The sequence below is a fragment of the Bombina bombina genome, chromosome 3, assembly GCF_027579735.1.
Source record: "Bombina bombina isolate aBomBom1 chromosome 3, aBomBom1.pri, whole genome shotgun sequence".
Lineage (NCBI taxonomy): Eukaryota > Metazoa > Chordata > Amphibia > Anura > Bombinatoridae > Bombina > Bombina bombina.
This window is the reverse complement of record NC_069501.1, coordinates 817,955,881-817,979,725: the sequence shown is the minus strand read 5'-3', so window position 1 is coordinate 817,979,725 and position 23,845 is coordinate 817,955,881. Positions and strand designations below refer to the sequence as shown.

General features: G+C 37.4%; 1 protein-coding gene across 1 annotated transcript in view; it reads left to right on the top strand.

Moving 5' to 3' along the window:
- Positions 1–23,845, top strand: part of MCF2L (MCF.2 cell line derived transforming sequence like) — a 353,557-nt gene that overhangs the window by 143,448 nt on the left and 186,264 nt on the right. The window contains 1 exon segment of the mRNA XM_053707774.1: positions 4,508–4,622. Within this exon segment, the coding sequence (XP_053563749.1) occupies positions 4,508–4,622 (115 nt within the window).

Genomic DNA, 23,845 nt, shown 5'->3' with positions numbered 1-23,845 from the left:
TGCTCTCTCTCTCTCTCTTGAAAATACTTAATTATTATTATTGGTTATTTGTAGAGCGCCAACAGATTCCGCAGCGCTACTTAAGAGAGCAATATTCGAGCTTGGAGCTTCACTTACACACCACCATTCACCATCATGGCTACCCCTAAATTTTAATTTCTATTTAGAGGAAACAATCAAAAATCTAAATGAAAGCATTCATGCATTTATTCAATACTGTTTATTTAAATTAATCGCTCAGACGGACACATATACAATGCAGTTAAAAATACTTGAACTAAGAAGCAGTAGTTCCTAAAACAATAAAAGTTAATACATTTAGTAGCAAGTTAAGGGCAGACCTGTGCAATTTATATGTAGTATCACTTCAGCTTCAATTAATATACAAATTTGAACTGGAGCATAAATTATTAAACTAAATCAGAGATAATCCAATGATAGCAACTGCTGGATTGCAATGTGGCCCATAAAATGAGGCTAAGCTCCTATTATATTGAGAGCTGTATTACAGTTATTGCTATCTTAAATTCTCATTTAAAGGGACAGTCAACCATAGAATTGTTATTGTTTTAAAAGATAGATAATCCCTTTATTACTCATTCCCCAGTTTTGCATAACCAACACAGTTATATTAATACACTTTTTACCTCTGTGATTACCTTGTATCTAGGAACCTTCTTCCAGCCCCCTGATCACATGACTGTGACTGTTTATTATCTATTGTCTTAAATTTAGCATTGTATTGTGCTAGATCTTAAATAACCCCCTGTGCCTGAACACAGTGTTATCTATATAGCCCACGTGTACTTTCTGTCTCTTTGTGTTGAAAAGAGATTTAAAAAGCATGTGATAAGAGGCAGCCCTCAAAGGCTTAGAAATTAGCATATGAGCCTACCTAGGCATCTTTATTTGAAAAGCAAGAATATAAGTATAGATGCCGGCCCATTTTTGGTAAACAACCTGGGTTGTTCTTGCTGATTGGTGGATAAATTCACCCACAAAACTGCTGTCCAGAGTCTGAACCAAGGATTGGCTGGCTCCTTAGCTTAGATGCCTTCTTTTTCAAATAAAGATAGCAAGAGAACGAATAAAAATGTATAATAGGAGTAAATTAGAAAGTTGCTTAAAATTGCATGCTCTTACTTATCAGACACTAAGACTAATATACCCAAGCTGATACAAATTATCACTCAATTTGGCTCATTCTCGGGCTATAAGGTTAACACCATAAAATCAGAACTACAATGGCTCAGGAGAAATAATAACTCTGTTAGTAATATTCTCTTTCGCCTGGTCAAAAACTCATTCAAATATCTTGGCATCAATATTCCAAGTAACCCTAAAGACTTGTATAATCTTAACATCCCCCCAGTTTTATTAAACTTCAGAGAAAAGCTTAGAAGTTGGGAAAATCTGCCACTCTCTATATCCGGACGAATAGCGCTATTTAAGATGGTTCTCTTCCCTAAATTGCTGTATGTCTTACAAAATACAGCAATATTGCTTCCAGAAAGGGATGTTCGGGCAATAAATAGCATGCTCAGAAGATTCATTTGGCAGAGCAAAAGACCTAGGATATCTCTGAATAAATTATCTTCTTCTAAAACTTATGGAGGCTTTGCTCTGCCAGGTGTAAGTCTATATAATCTTGCTTTTTAGCACGAACGGCAGCTGATTGGATCTTCTCTAAGGATTACGTGGTGAATAATGAACTTGAAGAAAGAATCTGTGACCCATATCTACCAAGGGCTCTGATACACTGTGAGCCAAAAGAATGGCCAACCAGCATCAGAGCACTAAAAATGTTTCTCAATCCACTGAAGGCCTGGTGGAAGATAGGAAATCTTTTAGAAATAAATTGTTGGGTCTCGCAATATCTGCCTCTAATGGGAAATCCTAAATTTCAGGCAGGTCTGGATTCACGGGCTATTAAAGATTGGAGCTTAGTAGGACTGGATAGGGTGGTTTATTTCGTGGACCAAGAGAAAAGTGTATAAAAACATTTGAGGAACTCAAAAATGAGTATAACCTCTCTAACAAACAGTTTTTTGCGTATCTGCAGACAAGGCATTATACAGCAGATTTAATGAGGACAGCTAAGTGGTGCTGGGATTTAGGTAGCTTAGAGGGTTGGCTTACTCTAGTAAAAAAAGGACTGATGTCCATCACCCCATGCTACCACCTGTTGGGAGTTAGCAAAGGGAAGTATCTCCTTGAAAAAGCGGCTCACGATTGGAACTCAATGCTGCTACAAGATAATATTGAAAGTAAATTCATACAAACCTCTATCCACAAAGTATCTCAGGCCACGCTCTCAGCTACCTGGAGGGAGGCGCACCTTAAACTGTTACATAAATACTATTTTACCCCTGTAAAAGGGTATAAACTTCGGAACTTAAATTTTAACAAATGTCCCAAATGTTCTTTGATGGCCGCAGACCTGATACATATGATATGGGACTGCCCATTGATCAGGCAATTTTGGTACAAAATAGAATTCTGGATGAAGGTATCACTCAAGATCTCCCCTCTGGAGCTTTCACTGACTCAGGTTATATTCTGTCTAAAAAATCAGGAAGAACATCAGCTTAATGAAAAACTAATTATTTCAATCATCTTGGCGGCTAGATATTTGATTTTTAAAAAATGGAAATTAAGAGATCTACCAACGCTAACAGAGATTAAAAATGTTCTTAAGAAACAATGTATCCTAGAACAGCGAGATACCAACATTGACAGGGAATCTGATATCAGGATATTCTTTAGTAAGTGGGCTGCATTTATTAAATCACTCCCGAACTTAGAAATTGATCAGATAATTCTCCCCTTCCAGAATTCAGAATTAGTGCTCTTGGGGATATGGTAACTGACGCAGGGAAGAGAGGCGGACTTTACTCACCCCCCTTTCTCATTCCCTTCCCTCTTCCTTTTTTTTTTTTTTTTTTTTTTTTTTTTTTTGTTGTGTTTTGTTTTGTTTTGGCTTCTTTTTCATGAAGTGGATAGCCCCTGGCTTATCAGAGTTGGGGTGGATAAAATTAGGAGGTAGTTTAGTGAAGAAATGGATATATCAGTACAGTTCATGATGTATAATTAATAGTTTAATTTTTGGAGTCATTAACAAGACATTTAAGCACTGGAATGGAAGGTGTCCTTGGTTACTCTAAAGTAATAATTTTTCAATTCTATTTTTTTAGGATCCTACCTAGAAATTATAAATTTAGTTGGAACCAATAACCTTAATGATTGTGGATTTAACAATGTTTATGTTTGTATTATGAACTGTATGCTGGTAAAAAACTGTTTAAATGTAATATATTGAAAACTAATAATAAAAAAAAAAAAATTAAAAAAAAAAAATTGCATGCTCTATCTGATTCACGAAAGAAAAAAAATTAGGTTCAGTGTCCCTTTAAGCTCCTGCTATATTGGAATCTGATTTAACTTTATCTTAATTGCCACATATCTATGCATGCTGCTATTTCTTCTTGTGTCTTACAGTATTTACATAACTTCTTCCCAGTAAGCAAATTCAGAAAATGAGACAGAGCTCAAAATGCAGCACCCCTGATGCGCGTTTCACAGACACTTCTTCACACTGGAGTAATATCCTTCACCTCCAGATTTTTCCTGTAGACCAATGCACATTTTCTGAGCTTCAAATTGCAATAATAACAGTTAAGATCATTTCTAAGCTTGTTTGGGGGCAAAGAAACTCTGCCCAAACACTTTAAAACAAGTATCCTCCATTGTATCCTGCTGCGATTCTTACCCCTATTAACCTCTAAATCACTGGCTTTCAAACCTGTCCTCAGACCTCCCAACAGGCCAGATTTTCAGGATTACCTTGCGTGAGAACAGGTAAAACAACAATGTTTACTAATCGGCTGATTATTTCACCTGTGTGCTAGTTCAGATATTCTCAATATCTGGCGTGTTAGAGAGGCCTGAGGACAGGTTTGAAAACAAGTGATCTATGTGCATTGATAATAATATGCAAACATAAATATGCACCTGAATGATAAATACAATGCCAGTTAAAGGGACATTATACACTAGATTTTTCTTTGCATAAATGTTTTGTAGATTATCAATTTATATAGCCCATACAGTTTGTTTGTTATTAAAAATGGATAGTTTTGCTTATTTTTAAATAACTTTGCTTTGATTTTCAGACTCCTAACCAAGCCCCAAAGTTTTAGGAGAATACCGACGTATAGCTACTCCAGCTTGCTTCTGTTTGTGTAAAGGTTCTTTTCATATGCAAAGGAAGGGGAAGTGTCTGATATTTCCCACTTGCAGTGGGTGTTCATTAACCTTTTAAACAGAACTAAACTGGAAGCTTCTAAGTACGTTTTTAAACGTTTTTATACTGGATTTTTATATCAGTATCTGTGCATATTTATTCTTTATAGTAATGTCTATTACATGTAGTTATATGAAAATTGGTCTATACTGTCCCTTTAATGTCAATGTATTAACTATATAAAATTCTTTATTTCCCCATTAGGTGGAAGAGGTGAAAATGGATGCCCTGTCATCACCTTCCCTGAATATCCTGCATTTAGCGAGATCCCAGAAAGAGAGTTCCAGAATGTTCTGACATATCTTACTAGTATACCAAGGTATGTCATGTTATTGTATAATGAATGTCGGAATGTTGAAATAGAAGCGTATGAATACATTGCGAAGAAACACATTTCCATAAAGGAAATAATTGTATGTAACGTTTGGACTCCAATAATTCTTAAATCTTATATTAGTTATCATAATGGTTAGAAAAGTTTTTCTGAGGTTTTATTTGTTGTAGCAAGGGTTGTAGGAATCATTGTATCTCTCTGTGTACTGTAAGATACTTTCTGCAGGACTATAGTAATACTGTACTAGACAGTGAACCAAAAAGCCATTTTCCCTTTTGTCTACATGCTGGAAAATAGAAGAGGCTGACATTAAATATTGTGCGACCGCAAATGAATTATTTACATTGACTAAAATAGAACCAAGCCTGAATGCATGTAATAGCTCCAACTAACAGTAACACTGTATATTTACCAGTGTATTTTTGTTTATTATTCTAAGCAGCTATATTATTTAGTGCACTAATATGTTGGCACTAAATTATTGCTTTAATAAATACTTTACTATTATGTTTATTTTAAACATTAGAACACAACGGATCATCATTCCTCAAAGAGAATAGTTTTAGAAATCTCTGCATGTATATAAAAAGTGATATATGGATATTGGTCACATTATCGCCTGCAAGTAAAGGCTACGGGATACCAGAATATTATACTGTATATATTCTTCACACTGAGCTTTGTCATCTGTTGAAACATTGTGTAAGCTTCTTTCTGCATTTATTCTAAACATGGAGATTACACTTTATTATTAGTTTATAGTTTATCAATAAAGTGAAGGCATGAAATAGTGTGTATAGCAAGCAACTCCATTCCTCCTGACCTAGGACAAATACAGACTTTAGAATGTTTATAGTACAGCACATGCTTTATATTCAGCTGTTTTTATCCTGTTCTCATCTGAGGTAATACTACAATATTTTACAGTAATACAAAAGGCTTCTTTTAAAACAAACCAAATGCATTTCCATACATGAGAATATTAAAAGTTTTTAAAACTCACCATAAGTGAGTAAATTGGCTTTTTGTAGCAGTATTACTCTGCTATACCCTAGAATTGGGGAGAGATGGTCCAGGGGTAATGTCTTGTAAAAGGTTTAAGCATGCCTGTATGTGATGCAAGTGGTCACAGATTTCATTGACAAAGAACAGGACATAAATAGATGGATGGTGGAACAGGGCTCCATATAGTAAACTATAGAGTGATTTGGAGTTCTGTGGTATTTAACCTCTCAAACTCCAGAGAGGGCTCAATGAGAAGTAAGTGGTTATCTCTAAACTTACCTCAGGAAATAGTTCAAACCCTGTTTCCCAGGCAGGGCTAGAGCTTTTTGTTATTTTGCAACCCTGTCTGGTAGCCAAGTGGTTAACTTGTACCCTAACCATACTGTAACATTTTTTGATAATAACATATATTAATAATAATATTCTAAATGTTGCAATGTTTTAACTAAACCATTTTAAATTGTGCTGTTTTAATTGTAGCATTTCTGTTGGGTAATCTGGCACTTGCTCAGCATGTCTTAAGGGGCTCTCTTTATCTCAAACTCTAATTTGATTCTTCTACTTATTATTAAATAGACATCTAGTGCAAACTTTTATAGAGCTCTGTAAACAAATGAAAAAAATAGAATTATTTATAATATATATAAAAAAATCCTCAAGCAGCAGAAATATGTGATACCTATAATATCTCTCCATCACAGTCCTTTCCGGTGAGAGAAGAGTAAGGGAGTGCTAGATTTCTTGGGCCCGATAATCTAATCTCTCTGGAATGGTGAGATGTCTCGACAGTACTGTGTGTTAAGCTCCTAATATAATTTTAGAACGGCAAATGTTAGCCAGATTACTGTTATCTCGCTATATAATATAATGCTTTAGAAAGCCCCCAAAGATTGTGTGATTTCTCACTATGCCAAAAAGATTTTGATCATAAGGACCTTTGTAAGCGGTTAATATTTTCAGGAATTCATTTAAAAGATCCTTGTTACTTGCTTAACAGTCACTCAGGGTGCAGCATCTTAGCTGACTGTTCTTTTCACAGAATATAAGTATATAAGTATCATGCAGATCAGTCTCATCCTGTCCTAAAAGGACTAACAGCTTGTCCTTTACTAGTAGAAAGTATACGTTTGGATTACAGCATGTGCCAAAGGCTGGAGGGTGTGTGATGGTTCAGTTAAAGGGCTTGAAGCGAGGCTGTGTGACCAAAGGCAGGTGTGTCTGTTTGGTAAACGTATAAATCTGCAATGTCTAAAGTGCCTGAAAATGGGAACAATAATATTTTTAAAGGGACGATAAACTCTTTTCAATTTCAATATAATATGTTCAGTTATGTTCAATGAAACTATTTTGCAGTATACTTTTAATTATTTATTTTGTCCCCTTTTCATTTAACTCTGAAATTTTAGAATTTTTCTAATTCTCAGAGAAGCACCCTGAAGACTAACTTTTGGTTACAGTGCATTTTATTTACTACACATGCAGACACCATGATGATTCGTCTTTGAGAATGAATTAATTAGTATACAGAAATGTAGGCTTTGTGTGAGCGCTTTTAGACCCTTAACTAGTTATAATTAATTTTCTGTTGTTTGTATGCACTTAAAAAAATACTTTAGAAAGACTAACCTAAAATCTTCAGATGCTTATTACATTAGATTTCTAGTCAATAAAACACAATGGATGCATTAATATTGGTATAGACATGCAGGGTGCAGGACTTCACTTATGATGTAGGTTTTTAGGCCATGACAGGAGTGCAGTTAAGGGGACTAGTCTTTCCCTGCCTTTTAGTTAGTTCTTTTTAATCCCCCTTCTCATTTGCCTCTCTCCTTGCTCTACGTAGAGCACTGGACATGTAAATAAAGGGCTCTGCACTGCAAATTCTGATTGTTAAAGGGACATGAAACCCAAACAATTTATTTCATGATTCAGATAGAGAATACAATTTTAAACAACTTTCTAATTTACTTCTATTATCGAATTTGTTTTATTTCTCTTGGTATCATTTGTTGAAGGAGCAGCAATGCACTAATGGTTTCTAACTGAACACATGGGTGAGCCAATCACAATCGATATACATATATATATAGTCATATCGTTACTGAACCCTGCTGCTCAGGAGCAGCAGAGAACAGCTATAACCTAGGTTCTCTGCTGCCCCTGAGCTTGCCTAGATAAACCTTTTAGCAAAGGATAACAAGAGAAGGAAACAATTTAAATAATAGAAGTAAATTGGAAAGTTGTTTAAAATTGTATTCTCTATCTGAATCATGAAAGAAACATTTTGGGTTTTATGTCCCTTTTAAGTTTTGCAGGTGCTACAGAACCAACACTGAAGGGGTTACAGGCTGTTTGATTCTCCTAAATAGCAATGTTCTTCATTTAAGCTTTCCTGCTTTATCATCCCTGTGCTCTTTTCTATGGAAACCAATCTAATGACAGCATGCTAGTTTTCTTTTTTTAAAGTTATTTTTAATAAGAGCAGGTATTGGCGCACCTCAAGACACATGAGACCACAAATTATTTCACATATTTTAACTTTTTTCCATGTTTCCCTTAATGCTGCAAAAATTGCCTTCTTAATATTTCATAATTTTTTATGAAACTGATAGTTATTTTTATTAATTTTAGTTTCTCAGGTTTTTTTTGCCAGAGATCAGTGTAACTCCTGATCTGTGGTGCTTGTTGAAGAGATGTATGTATATAACAGAACAACAATTATTATTATTATTATTATTATTATTATCGGTTATTTGTAGAGCGCCAACAGATTCCGTAGCGCTATAAACAAAGGGGAGTACAACAAAACAATTAAAGGGATCAAATGGATAGAGGGCCCTGCCAAGAGTTGCACTGCTGTAGTCAGCTCTTAAGAAGGTGATCTACAAACAGCTGGACTCTTAGGCTTACATGCTAAGGGGGTTCAGGGGATAGCAATGGAGGAGTGGAACTGGTATAAAGTAAGGTTAGCATAGGTTGTATGCATACTTGGACAGTAGAGTCTTTAGGGAGCGCTTGAAGCTTTCAAAACTAGGGGAGAGTCTTGTGGGGCAAGGCAGAGAGTTCCACAAGATGGGAGCCAGTCTGGAGAAGTCCTGTAAACGGGAGTGCGATGAGGTAACCAGAGAGGGGGAGAAGGGGACGGGAGGGAGAGTATCTGGAGACAAGGTCTGAGATATAGGGGGGAGCAGTGCAGTTGAGGGCTTTGTATGTCAGAGTGAGAATTTTGTGTTTGATCCTAGAGGCAAGAGGAAGCCAGTGAAGGAATTGGCAGAGAGGAGCAGCAGATGAAGAGCGACGTGTAAGGAAGATGAGTCTGGCAGAGGCATTCATTATGGATTGTAAGGGAGCTAGGCGGCAGGTGGGGAGACCAGAGAGGACAAAGTTGCAGTAATCGAGGCGGGAAAGTATGAGAGAGTGGATTAAAATCTTAGTTGTGTCTTGTGTAAGGAAGTGTCTAATTTTGGAGATGTTTTTAAGGTGGAAGCGGCAGGCTTTAGCCAAGGACTAAATGTAAGGAGTGAAGGAAAGATCTGAGTCAAATGTGACCCCGAGACATCGGGCATGCAAGGTAGGAGTAATGATGGAGTTGTCGACAGTTATAGAGATATTGGGGGCGGAGATTTTGGAAGAAGGGGGGAAAATGAGGAGCTCAGTTTTGGAGAGATTTAGCTTGAGGTAGTGGGAGGACATCCAGGAAGAGATGTGAGAAAGACAGTTAGTGACACAGGTTAGCAAGGAAGGAGATAGGTCTGGTGCAGAGAAGTAGATTTGGGTATCATCGGCATACAAGTGATATTGGAAACCGTGGGACTTTATTAGGGAGCCTAGTGATGACGTATAGATTGAGAAGAGAAGGGGACCGAGGACAGAGCCTTTCGGTACTCCGACAGAAAGTGGTGACGGGGCAGAGGAGGCCCCAGAGAAGGCTACACTGAAGGTACGGTTTGATAGGTAGGAAGAGAGCCACGAAAGGGCTGTGTCACAGATGCCGAAGGTTTGGAGCAAAAGAGGGTGGTCGACAGTGTCAAAGGCTGCGGACAGATCAAGGAGGATAAGCAGAGAGAAGTAGGCTTTTGATTTTGCTGTAAGTAGGTCGTTGGTGACCTTAACAATAGCTGTCTCTGTGGAGTGATAGGGACGAAATCCAGATTGCGGCGGGTCAATAAGGGAGTTTAACGTAAGGAAATGGGATAGGCGTGCATATACTAGTTTTTCGAGAAGCTTTGAAGCAAGAGGGAGGAGGGAAATTGGTCGGTAGTTGGATACGGAGGTAGGATCAAGAGAAGGTTTTTTGAGGATAGGTGTGACCAGTGCATGTTTCATCGATGAGGGAAATGTACCAGTGCTGAGGGAGAGGTTGAAAATGTGTGTTAGTATAGGGGTAAGGGTAGCAGAGAGGGAGGGGAGTAGCTGTGAGGGGATAGAGTCAAGGGGACAGGTAGTGAGGTGAGAGCGCAGTATAAGTGCCGAAACTGCTTCCTCCGTAACAGGGGAGAATGAACTAAGTTTCAAGTTATGAGGGTTGTGGTTGAGTGAGAGCATTTATATGCTTACACTGATTACTTTGGATCTTTGACTAGCAAGGAGCAAACAGTTATGTGTTGTTACTGTGAAGGGTTTTATGGTGGCATAATACAAACAGTATCATTTGCCACTACAGTTTTTAATTTAAAACAATTACCCTAACTTATTGGTCATCTAGCAAAATATTTTACATAAATATATACTTAAACATAGGAATGTAAATTATATTACAATAAAAATGTGTTCTAATGTATTAATAAACATTAACATAGCTAAAGCAGAATAGGTATAATAATATAAATAACTTGTAGTCTAGCAACTGCATGTGAGTGAGAAGTTTTGACCAGACAATATACAAGAAATAAACTCTTCAGACAGTTCTGCAAGCAAGATTGTGAGTCTGTCGCAGCATGTATTAGAGTGCGTTTGAGAGTTTTACTGCGGGCATCTTGTATTTTCAGTTTTACAGATTATTTATGACAGTTCTGGCTGCAAAGTAAGAGGATCCCCAGAATATCTTGTAAGCAGGACTTAAAGGGCCACTGTAAGTAAATATTTTCTATGCCTGTTACTAACTAACTACCCCAAATACGCTTTTTATCAATAGCATTTCATTAACTTATCTCTACCGTATATCAGAAATCTTGTCTGCAAATGTAATTGTTTTCCAAACCCACTCCGTGGGTATCCTTTGCTCTGTACCAATCCGTTTACAATACCTAGGTTTCAAAATGGCGCTTTAAACACAAAGTTATTGGTTTAAGTATTTTGAACATGCAGTGCTGAAAATAGTGGGCAGGATAACGTGACATCATCGGCGAATAAAAGATATAACTTTTAGAACGTTATGAAACTTCGTTTTGGAGAAAATATAGGTCAGTAGGTTTTAATTAATGTTTATTAACTTTAATATGTTAGTCGTTTAGCTTAAAAATTATAACAGAAAGTAATCCTTTAAATAAAACCATCACCGACTGGAAATGCAGAGCTGGACTGTTGGCAAAAGACATTTTTATGAGCTTCTTGCAGACAAAAGAAAAAACCCCAAAGATATTAAGCAATTCTTACAAATAACTTAAAAAACAAATCTGAGTATTTAAAAATAGATTTTTGTGATGACATATTTATGCAGAAAACAAATTGAAGCAAATTACTGGGAGATCTGGGAATAAATGTAAAACAAATGTGTTTTTCCCCTCTAAATGGTTATCTCTTGGTATCATTCTTGAAATTTGCAGGGATAGATTGGATGACAGGACCAGTATTTTAGCAGGCTGTCCAGTAAAATTGTCCCAAACATACTGGACATGTAATGGTTCCGTTTTTTTTTTAAGTCCATGGCTTTAGTTACATGTAAAGGGCCTCCTATGTCTCAATGCATTACAGATATTTAGCAGAAAGAAATGTGACAGTCAAGGGAGTCAAATCACTACTGCTAATGTGGGATGCTTTTAGCAGCTCAAGAGATAAAATGGTTGATTTGTATGGCAGCCATGGGGTAAAAAAAGACTGCTCAATTGTGAAAAATCTAAATCAAGAGTGTGAATTTTTTTTTTGGGGGGGGGTGCATTGTGTGACCCCCACCTACCATTGTGCTCATTCACCTAGAGATGTGCAATATTTATGTGGTTGAAAGCTAAAAACCTTAACCCCAGGTGCTCTTTACCTTACAGAAAAAAGAAAACGTGATGGCTTGAGCGCAATCGCGATTTAAAGGGATACTAAACCCCACTTCAAGGCTATTATGTATATAGTTACCCTCCCAACTCTGTACATTGAGACAATATAGGGCACTAAAGAATACACCTTCTCAGAGTTGAAAGCTGACAGTTTATCTAAGTGGATATAACAGCTTTGTCTCTGACTGTTCAGCTGATCATATCATTATCATTAATACTCCTATGCATTTTCTCCACTCATATTATTATATTGTTGAGGATCCCCTTCTCCTTTTGTCAGATAACTAGCATGTTTTTATAGTTTAAACTGGCCTATATTATATATATCTACTGAACTTCCTCCCTATTAAACCTCATAAAAAAGTAACTCTCCTCTACTTAAAATAGTCTTCACTTAATTCTTATACAAGACTTTCTTTATCAGATACTAAGTTTGCCTAAAAATGCTATGGTCCATGAGTGACCACCCCATATGCTAGTTGTCCTCTGTTTTTGAACAATAAATTTAGCTAGGTCCAAGAGTGACTCTTTATGTGTTAAGAGGAATATATAACTTCTAGTGTTGAATTGCTTGGGTGCTCTCTATGGTATGTAAAGAAGAGGCACTCACTAGGTCATAGGGTTACATCCGTCAACGTTTCGGTCCTCACATGGACCTTTGTCAAGACTGTATCTAATTGAAGGTATAAGGAAAATATATTTTTTATCATTTTTATTACCCCTAATTTTTAGTAACACACCTACAAGGTTACCGTCTAATTTAGCAGGATATACGTGCAAAAATGTATTCATAACCAGTAGCATTTTTTTCAAAATTTTTAATTTTAAGGGCATATTGTATTCATAGGTAAATAGAAGATACGTTTTGTACTATAAACTGTGTTTCATGTATATTGATATACTTCATTTTGCACCCCCCTCCCCAGTATGCAGATATAATGTTGTTTGAGGTATACAATTTATCCATAGAGGATTGATACAATGGCTTTTTTAACTTAATACTCTACAGACATAAAATTAAAGGCAATGTAAATTGAAATGTGATTATTACATTATTCTTTTAAGTGAATTGTGAAATGCAGCCTGTAATGTTATTAACATGTCATGTGATGTGTTTGTCAATTTGCATACAGAATGTTGATTGGCTGTTGGTGTTTCTACCATATATGGTAACAAGTTCAGTTAGGATAATAAACAGTTAGTGACTAGATGCAACTCTGTGTTCTCTGAGTTATTCTTTGGTAAGACACTAATTTGAGTGACTACACAAGAACAATACATGGTGTCAGAAGCTGGTTTCTTTCTGCAAGATGGATTTATCAGGTGTGCCTATGCTACAGATGGATTGGGACTCAAAATATTTACCAGATGCATGGAGGAGATTCCGCCAGCATGTACAGCTCTAGAAATGTAAACACATTATATTGTATAGAGTATTGTCACTTACAAGAATCATGTTTAACCCATTTTGAGGGATTTGCTAGGATACTTAATACTAGAAAATATGCTTTAAAACCAAATGATCTGAGCAATATTGTTCAAATCCGGGCTCATGCTAAAATAATCACATTTATAATAATAATTGAACTAATATATGAGGACATTTGTCAAAGCCCATTTTAAAACTACATATTGTGGATTCCTAAACATAAAGGGACAGCTTACTCAAAAAGTTTCTTCCCTTTAATTTGTTCCCAATGATCCACTTTTCCTGCTGGAGTGTATTAAATTGTTTACAAGTAGCTCCTTTACCCTTATATTGGCAATTAAAATAGTTTATTTAGCCTGTGGTATCCCCGTACATCCTGAAAGTTTTTGGTCTCACAGCCAGTAGAAGAAATTACACTCCCAGTGGGTTATAGAAGAGATAAAGTAATAAAATGTTAATTTTCCATTGTTCTCTCCAAGTATTGGTGATTAGTTTACGGACAGATATAAGATAAAAAAGCAAGTATATGTACACAATGTGATAAAGTAATGAGATCTGATTATATCTTCAAGCTCAACCCATTTTATTAGGTTGCTGCTTCAAAACACAAAATCAGCTAATTCATATACACAAATAAGCCTTCAAAATCAAATCTCATACATTTTATACTCTGCAGCTGGTAAAAAAAAAAGTAATTGGAAACACATTAAGGTAAAAACAATGTTATAGAATACTGTCTCTTTAAGATATGGTGAGGTAGGTACACAAAATGGTACAGGCATTAAAGGAGCCTGACAGTAGATCACAAGCAGAAATAAATATGTAAGCAGGTTTCAATAAGGTGATACAGTAAATTCTTGTAATGCATGAGCAGTGCAGGTCATTTCTATGTATTATTGCATGGATGCATCATGCAGAGATACATAAAATAGGCAGCAATGCAGTAAACATTATACAGCCCAACCTAGAAATACCAGATAAGAAGAAGGGAAAATTAAACCAATTACATTTTAAAGTTGTTGTTTTTTACCAGTTTGGAAATCGTTATGGCTCAGATCAGATGAGCATAAGTGGGCACGTGACCCTTATGCCCTATGTCATTTTGTTTTGCTTGCTTTGCATGTTTAGCCACATCAATAACTTTAATGTCAATCTTTTCAAATCATATCCCCAGGCAGGTTAACAAAAATAGCTACACATCTCCTTTTAAATACCCCTAGCAGAACACAACATAAAAATGATACTTTTCATACATTCACATGAAATGAAGGCAACACGTCTTTAATCACTCAAGCAGTAATCCTGAGGCAATGTTTTCAACGTGACATCTCTGGGGCGCTTTAAAAATTCACGTGATACCCTAGAAAGTTAAGATGACACCCCCAGAATTTCCATTTATGTATAAATAAATTTGTTAAAAACTTATCTAAATATAATGGTTAGAGGTATGTTTAGACAGTAGTTCTCAAAATTTATTGCTTATCACAAGCAAAACCAGAATATCAGCAGTCTTGTTATAGTGCTATTTCAGGGTTAAAATCTAACAAGCATTAAAATGTAGAACTGCATTGTAAACTTCAGTTCTCTTGTGCATTAAAGGGACATTATAATATAAAATTGTTTTTTACTTAATGTGTTTCCAATTACTTTTTTTACCAGCTGCAGAGTATAAAATGTATGAGATTTGCTTTTTAAGACTTATTTGTGTATATGAATAAGCTGATTTTCGGCTAGATTTAGAGTTCTGCGTTAGCCGTCAAAACCAGCGTTAGAGGCTCCTAACGCTGGTTTTGGGCTACCGCTGGTATTTAGAGCCTTGTAGGTAAGGGTCTAATGCTCACTTTCCAGCCGCAACTTTTCCATACCGCAGATCCCCCTACGCCATTTGCGTATCCTATCTTTTCAATAGGATCTTTCTAACGCCGGTATTTAGAGTCTTGGCTGAAGTGAGCGTTAGAAATCTAACGACAAAACTCCGGCCGCAGAAAAAAGTCAGGAGTTAAGAGCTTTCTGGGCTAAAGCCAGTTCATAAATCTCTTAACTACTGTGCTCTAAAGTACACTAACACCCATAAACTACCTATGTACCCGTAAACCGAGGTCCTCCCACATCGCCGCCACTTTATTAAATTTTTTAACCCCTAATCTGCCGACTGCACACCACCGCCACCTACATTATCCCTATGTACCCCTAATCTGCTGCCCCTAACATCGCCGACCCCTACATAATATTTATTAACCCCTAATCTGCCGTCCCCAACGTCACCGCCACCTACCTACAATTATTAACCCCTAATCTGCCGACTGGACCTCACCGCTACTATAATAAAGTTATTAACCCCTAATCCGCCTCACTCCCGCCTCAATAACCCTATAATAAATAGTATTAACCCCTAATCTGCCCTCCCTAACATCGCCGACACCTAACTTCAAGCATTAACCCCTAATATGCCGACCGGACCTCACCGCTACTCTAATAAATGTATTAACCCCTAAAGCTAAGTCTAACCTTAACACTAACACCCCCCTAAATTAAATATAATTTAAATCTAACGAAATAAATTAACTCTTATTAAATAAATTATTCCTATTTAAAGCTAAATACTTACCTGTAAAATAAACCCTAATATAGCTATAATATAACAAATAATTATATTGTAGCTATTTTAGGATTAATATTTATTTTACAGGCAACTTTGTAATTATTTTAACCAGGTACAATAGCTATTAAATAGTTATTAACTATTTAATAGTTACCTAGTTAAAATAATTACAAAATTACCTGTAAAATAAATCCTAACCTAAGTTACAATTAAACCTAACACTACACTATCAATAAATTAATTAAATAAAATACTTACAATTATCTACAATTAAACCTAACATTACACTATCAATAAATTAATTAAATACAATACCTACAAATAAATACAATTAAATAAACTAACTAAGTGCAAAAAATAACAAAGCCCCCCAAAATATAAAAAATGCCCTACCCTATTCTAAAGTTAAAATAGAAAAGCTTTTTTACCTTACCAGCCCTTAAAAGGGCCTTTTGCGGGGCATGCCCCAAAGAATTCAGCTCTTTTGCCTGGAAAAAAACCCATACAATACCCCCCCACCAACATAACAACCCACCACCCACATACCCCTAATCTAACCCAAACCCCCCTTAAATAAACCTAACACTAAGCCCCTGAAGATCTTCCTACCTTGTCTTCACCACGCCGGGTTCACCGATCCGTCCAGAGGAGCCTCCGAAGTCTTGATCCAAGCCCAAGCGGGGGCTGAAGACGTCCATCCTCCAGCTGAAGTCTTGATCCAAGCGGCGGCTGAAGAATCCTATCCGGGCAGAAGAGGAGATCCAGACCGGCAAATATCTTCATCCAAGCGGCATCTTCTATCTTCTTCCATCCATCGACGAGCGGCTCCATCATCAAGACCTCCGGCGCGGATCCATCCTCTTCTTCCGACGTCCTAACACAGAATGAAGGTTCCTTTAAGGGACGTCATCCAAGATGGCTTCCCTCGAATTCCGATTGGCTGATAGGATTCTGTCAGCCAATCGCAATTAAGGTAGGAAAAATCTTATTGGCTGATTGAATCAGCCAATCAGATTCAAGTTCAATCCGATTGGCTGATCCAATCAGCCAATCAGATTGAGCTCGCATTCTATTGGCTGATCGGAACAGCCAATAGAATGCGAGCTCAATCTGATTGGCTGATTGGATCAGCCAATCGGATTGAACTTGAATCTGATTGGCTGATTCCATCAGCCAATCAGAATTTTCCTACCTTAATTCCGATTGGCTGATAGAATCCTATCAGCCAATCGGAATTCGAGGGACGCCATCTTGGATGACGTCCCTTAAAGGAGCCTTCATTCGTCGGTAGTCCGTCGGGGAAGAAGGATGTTCCGCATCAGCGGAATGAAGATGGATCCTGAAGAAGAAGATTGAAGACCCCGCTTGGAAGATGACATCGCCCGGATGGAAGACTTCTTCAGCGCTGCTTGGAAGATGACATCGCCCGGATGGAAGAATTCTTCAGCGCCGCCTGGATGATGACTTCATCGGATGGAAGACTTCTTCAGCGCCCCTTGGAGGATCACTTCTGCCGCTCCGGATCTCCTCTTCGGTTCCATCGGTGGGTCGGCTGGCTGAAGACAGCTCAAGGTAGGATGATCTTCAGGGGGGTAGTGTTAGGTTGTTTTAAGGGGGGTTTGGGTTAGATTAGGGGTATGTGGGTGGTGGGTTTTAATGTTGGAGGGGGGGTTGTATTTTTCTTTTACAGGCAAAAGAGCAGTTTTCTTTGGGGCATGCCCCGCAAAAGGGGCTGGTAAGGTAAAAGAACTTTGAACTTTTTAAATTTAGAATAGGGTAGGGAATTTTTTTATTTTGGGGGCTTTGTTATTTTATTAGGGGGCTTAGATTAGGTGTAATTAGCTTAAAATTGTTGTAATATTTTTAAAATGTTTGTAACTTATTTTTTTTTTATTTTTTGTAACAGCTTTTTTTATTTTTTGTACTTTAGTTAGTTTATGTAATTGTATTTAATTGTAGTTATTTGTAGTTAATTTATTTAATTAATGTAATGATAGTGTAGTGTTAGGTTTAATTGTAACTTAGGTTAGGATTTATTTTACAGGTAATTTTGTATTTCTTTTAGCTAGGTAGTTATTAAATAGTTCATAACTATTTAATAACTATTCTAACTAGCTAAAATAAATACAAAGTTACCTGTAAAATAAATATAAATCCTAAAATAGCTACAATATAATTATAATTTATATTGTAGCTATATTAGGGTTTATTTTACAGGTAAGTATTTAGCTTTAAATAGGAATAATTTATTTAATAAGAGTTAATTTATTTAGTTAGATTTAAATTATATTTAACTTAGGGGGGTGTTAGTGTTAAGGTTAGACTTAGCTTTAGGGGTTAATAAATTTATTAGAGTAGCGGTGAGGTCCGGTCGGCATATTAGATGTGAATACTTGAAGTTAGGTGTCGGTGATGTTAGGGAGGGCAGATTAGGGGTTAATACTATTTATTATAGGGTTAGTAAGGCGGGAGTGAGGCGGATTAGGGGTTAATAACTTTATTCTAGTAGCGGTGAGGTCCAGTCGGCAAATTAGGGGTTAATAAGTGTAGGTAGGTGGCGTCGACGTTGGGGGCGGCAGATTAGGGGTTAATAAATATAATATAGGGGTCGGCGGTGTTAGGGGCAGCAGATTAGGGGTACATAGGGATAACGTAGGTTGCGGCGGTGTACGGAGCGGCAGATTAGGGGTTAATAATAATATGCAGGGGTCAGCGATAGCGGGGGTGGCAGATTAGGGGTTAATAAGTGTAAGGTTAGGGGTGTTTAGACTCGGGGTACATGTTAGGGTGTTAGGTGCAGACTTAGAAACTGTTTCCCCATAGGAAACAATGGGGCTGCGTTAGGAGCTGAACGCTGCTTTTTTGCAGGTGTTAGGTTTTTTTTCAGCTCAAACTGCCCCATTGTTTCCTATGGGGGAATCGTGCACGAGCATGTTTTTGAAGCTGGCCACGTCCGTAAGCACCGCTGGTATTGAGAGTTGCAGTGGCGGTAAATATGCTATACGCTCCCTTTTTGGAGCCTAACGCAGCCCTTCTGTGAACTCTAAATACCAGCGGTATTTAAAAGGTGCGGGGGGGGGGGAAAGCCAGCGTTAGATATGCGGGTCGTTACCGACAAAACTCTAAATCTAGCCGTTTGTGTTTTGAAGCCACAACCTAATAAAATGGGTTGAGCTTGAACGTATAATCAGATGATCTCATTACTGTATCACACTGTATACATATACTTGCTTCTTTATCGTATATCTGTCCATAAACCAATCACCAGTACTTGGAGAGAACAATGGAAAATTAACATTTTATTACCTTATCTCTTCTATAACCCACTGGGAGTGTAATTTCTTCTACTGGCTGTGTTAAAACAGCTTGGCCTTGAGGCCAAAAACTTTAAGGATAAGTGTGGATACCACAATGCCACTATAAGGGTAATGGAAATACTTGTAGACAATTTAATACACTCCAGCAGGTAAAGTGGATCATTGGAAACAAATGAAAGGGGAGAAACATTTTGAGTAAACTGTCCCTTTAAACATGCTGAAGACTTATCTGCTGTACCCACCTTGTGGCATTCACCAATTTATTAACAATCCCCCAATGTATTCCCCATTGACAAGATGTCCCTATCCCATAGGGCACTCACTTAAAGAATTGCCGCCTTCTGTCTTAGAGAATAACTTTTGTACAGTTTGTAATACAAACACAAACATATGAAACAGACATTCTGTTAAAGGAACACTAATGTCAACATTAAACTTTCATGATTCTGATAGCGAACACAATTTTAAACTTTTCCATGAGATAGAATTCACAGTTTAATTACGTATATGCATTTTGTGATTGGGCGATGACTGTCATATGGTGCAGGGGGAAGGAAAATGTAACTGAAATTTATCAGAAAAAAATCTTCTACTTATTTGAAATTTTAACTAAGTGCTTTTGCATTGTCTTTTTATTATACCAAAAACAAGGAAAGAGTGAGTTCACCAAAATAGACAAAAAAGGAAAAAATGGCTCCTACCCTAAAAAATTCAATAGTTCCTCTGAGCTATTGTAGAAATAAGATATAAACAGCAATAAGGGGAGCAAAGTGAGCTAAACAAACAATTCCTAGCTGTAGGTTAGACACTAAAAAGAAATATAGGACTAATCCTATCTAACAGAAATATTAAATTTATATACAAAATGATTCTGATGTGTTTAAAATAAGAACAGCTTATAAGCTATAAATCCTAATTTAATAGGTAGATAGTTTATTAAAATACTGTCGGCTAGATTACGAGTTTTTGTCGGTAAGGCTGTGCGGTGCTAACGCTCCTTTTTTTTCTTACCGCTCCCTTTAAACAACGCTGGTATTATGAGTTTTCTGCAAGCCGGCGTTAGCCTCAGAAAAGTGAGCGTTGAGCAAACTTTAGATCCACATCTCACCTCAATACCAGCGCTGCTTATGGTAGCAGTAAGATGGCAAAATGTGCTTGTGCATGATTTCCCCATAGGAAACAATGGGGCTGAGCTGGCTGAAAAATAACCTAACATCTGCAAAAAAGCAGCGTTCAGCAAATAACGCAGCCCCATTGTTTCCTATGGGGAAAGAAAATTTACGTCTGCACTTAACACCCTAACATGAACCCCGAGTCTAAACACCCCTAACCTTACACTTATTAACCCATAATCTGCTGCCCCCGACATTGCTGACACCTACATTATATTATTAACCCCTAATCGGCCTCTCCAGACACCGCCGCCACCTACATTATACTTATGAACCCCTAATCTACTGTCCCCAACATCGCCGACACCTACATTATATTTATTAACCCCTAATCTGCCCCCCAACGTCGCTGCAACTATATTAAATTTATTAACCCCTAATCTTCCGACCCCAACATCGCTGCAACTATAATAAATGTATTAACCTCTAAACCTAAGACTAACCCTAAGTATAACCCCCCTAACTTAAATATAATTTAAATTAAACTAAATAAATTTTACATAATTAAATAAATTAATCCTATTTAAAACTAAATACTTACCGATAAAATAAACCCTAAGTAAGCTACAATATAACTAATAGTTACATTGTAGCTATCTTAGGATTTATATTTATTTTACAGGCAACTTTGTATTTAGTTTAACTAGGTACAATAGTTATTAAATAGGGTTTATTTTATCGGTTTAGTTTTATATAGGATTAGTTTATTTAATAGTAGTACATTTATTTTGTTTTATTTAAATTATATTTAAGTTATGGGGTGTTAGGGTAAGACTTAGGTTTAGGGGTTAATAAATGTAATATAGTAGCGGCGACATTGGGGCGACCGATTAGGGGTTAATAAATGTAGGTAGGTGTCGGCGATGTTAGGGATGGCAGATTAGGGGTTAATAAAATTTAATTTTTAATACATTTTTTTTTTTTTTTTCAATCAAAGTTTTTTATTGAGGAAAAAAGAAAACATAAGTCAAAAACAGTACATCCGACATAAATTCTCAACAAAGCATAATACCAATATAGATATATGAGAGACAATAAACAAATCAGCTTCCTACCCGTAAGTAGAATGACTAATGTCAGAAGCACTGCTCCTGTTCATCTGAGTCTAGGGAATATCAAACCCTCAATTTGTTTTTTCTTTTTTTTCTTGGTCTTGCAGCCCCCTCTCAAGGGGGCTGAGGGGTACTATCATATGCTTAAATTTGGAAGAGAAAAAAGATCATGCTGACCTGGCGTATCTATTGTATCTCTCCAATCTCTGGCATAGGGAGGTGACCAGAATAGAGGGGAAAAGAGATAGGGCAAGAAGAGAAGAAGAAGAAATAGGGAGGAAGGGGGAAGGGAGAGAAAAAAAAAAAAGTGTACATATACAGAGAGTTCCTGTTTCTAGATGTGTCTCTGCATTTATCAGTGGATCTGTATCCAATCGGACCATATCTCCCAATAGTCTTCCATTTGATCGAGTGAACTATATATCGATTTTTCCATTGTCGCCAGAAATTGCACAGTTTCGCAGACAGCAGACAATGATGGTGGCTCTAGTTGCTTCCACGCTCTAGCAATACAGAGCTTTGTGGCAGAGATGATGTAGATTAACAGTTGTTTATTATGTTTAGATAGTTCGGCATCAAACACATGAAAGACAACGCACTGGGGAGTCAAAGTTATAGGGAGATTCATGGAGTGGAGCAAGGTCTCCATATCCCGCCAAAGAGACACCAGCTTCGGGCACTGCCACCATATGTGGAGGTCAGAGCCTTCCTCACCGCACTGTCTCCAGCATAGTGGAGACGAGTCCGCAAACATTTTGGATAATTTAGTGGGCACTCTATACCATTTCAACAGAAGTTTGATATAGCCTTCAAAAATAGTCACGCAGTGTAGTGTCTTTTTTGTTAGAGTTATAGCCTTGTCAATATCAAGTTCAGATAGTGTCGAGTTTAAGTCTCTGCACCACGTTTTAATCTGCCAAGGGAGACCTTTAGATTGGTCTTGAAGCAGAGCCCTATAATGAAAAGTAAGTGGCTTCCTCCTAATCCGCTTTGCCATCTATGCTTCCATTTAGAGAGCTGTCTGAAATTTCGTTTAGGGAAGTCCCATGATTTTAGTAGGCTCAATAACCGATAGCATTCAAATCTCAGCCAACGGGGGGGGGGGGTCATCAATTGATTCAATGATCTGTGGGACTGACATCAGGGTATTGTTGTTGTAGAAACATTCAGATACCGAATGCTGTTCAGTATCCCAAAAGTCAGTATGAACACCGGGCAGATTCCAAATAAGGCCTCTCATTTGGTGCATTGGAGAAGGGTGTGGTGCGACCTCAGAATGGTGCCTAAGGCCATGCCACAGACTAATGTTTTGTTGAACAATAGGATTTGCGATTAGTTTAGTTATGGACTTATAGCTAGGAACCCATATGACGTCCGAGAGGTTTAGGTTCTGAGGTATAGACATCTCCTCCAGACCATACCATCCTGGTTTTTCTGTGCCGGGGCCCCAGGCAGCTATATGGGAGAGTCTTGTCACCTCATAGTATAGAAAAATATTTGGGAAGGCTACTCCTCCTCTAGCATATTCCCTTTGCATAATCTTATGTCCGATCCTAGGTGTTTTACCCTCCCAGACATATTTAGTAAATATCTGGTGTACCTGTTGGAGTATGCTATGTGGGATGTTTAGCGGAATACATCGAAAGGCCTTAGGGAGTAGAGACATTTTAACGGTGGCCACGCGACCTAGCCAAGAAATTTCTCTAAAGTCCCATCTGCGAGTTAGAGTTTGTAATTCTATTAGTAGTGGGTCAAAATTGAGTTTAATCACAGAGCTAATGTCGGCACTAAGCTTTATGCCCAAATGTGTGAGAGAAGAGAAAGACCACTGGAAGTCATGACTACTCTGTAGAACAGTAAGCTGTTCATCGGGGATATTAATACAGTATGCTTTGGTTTTGGTTACATTGACTTTGTAAAAACTAAGCCTGCCGAATTGTTCCAATAATGAGAAGACCGAATTAATCGAGGAGGTGGGGTCGGTAAGAAGAATTGTAACATCGTCAGCATATAAGACAATTTTTTCTTCCTTATCATTTACAGGGGCACCTTTGATTTGTGAGGAGTCTCTTATGGCCTGTGCCAGGGGTTCCATTGCTAGAGCAAAGATCAAAGGAGACAATGGACAGCCTTGTCTAGTGCCGTTTGAAATATTAATTTTAGGAGAACAAAATCCCATACCTCTCACCCTAGCGTATGGATTAGAGTATAATACCCTAATCATGTCAATTGCTTGTCGGGGGAATCCAAAGGTCTTCAACACCTCCCATAGATACTCCCATCTGACCCTGTCAAAGGCCTTCTCGGCGTCAAGTGACAGGGCCATCAGGGGTATATTAGATTTTTTGGCTTCAGTGAAGATATTTAATAGTCTCCGGGTGTTATCAGGACCCTGTCAACCCGGAATGAAGCCGACTTGGTCAAC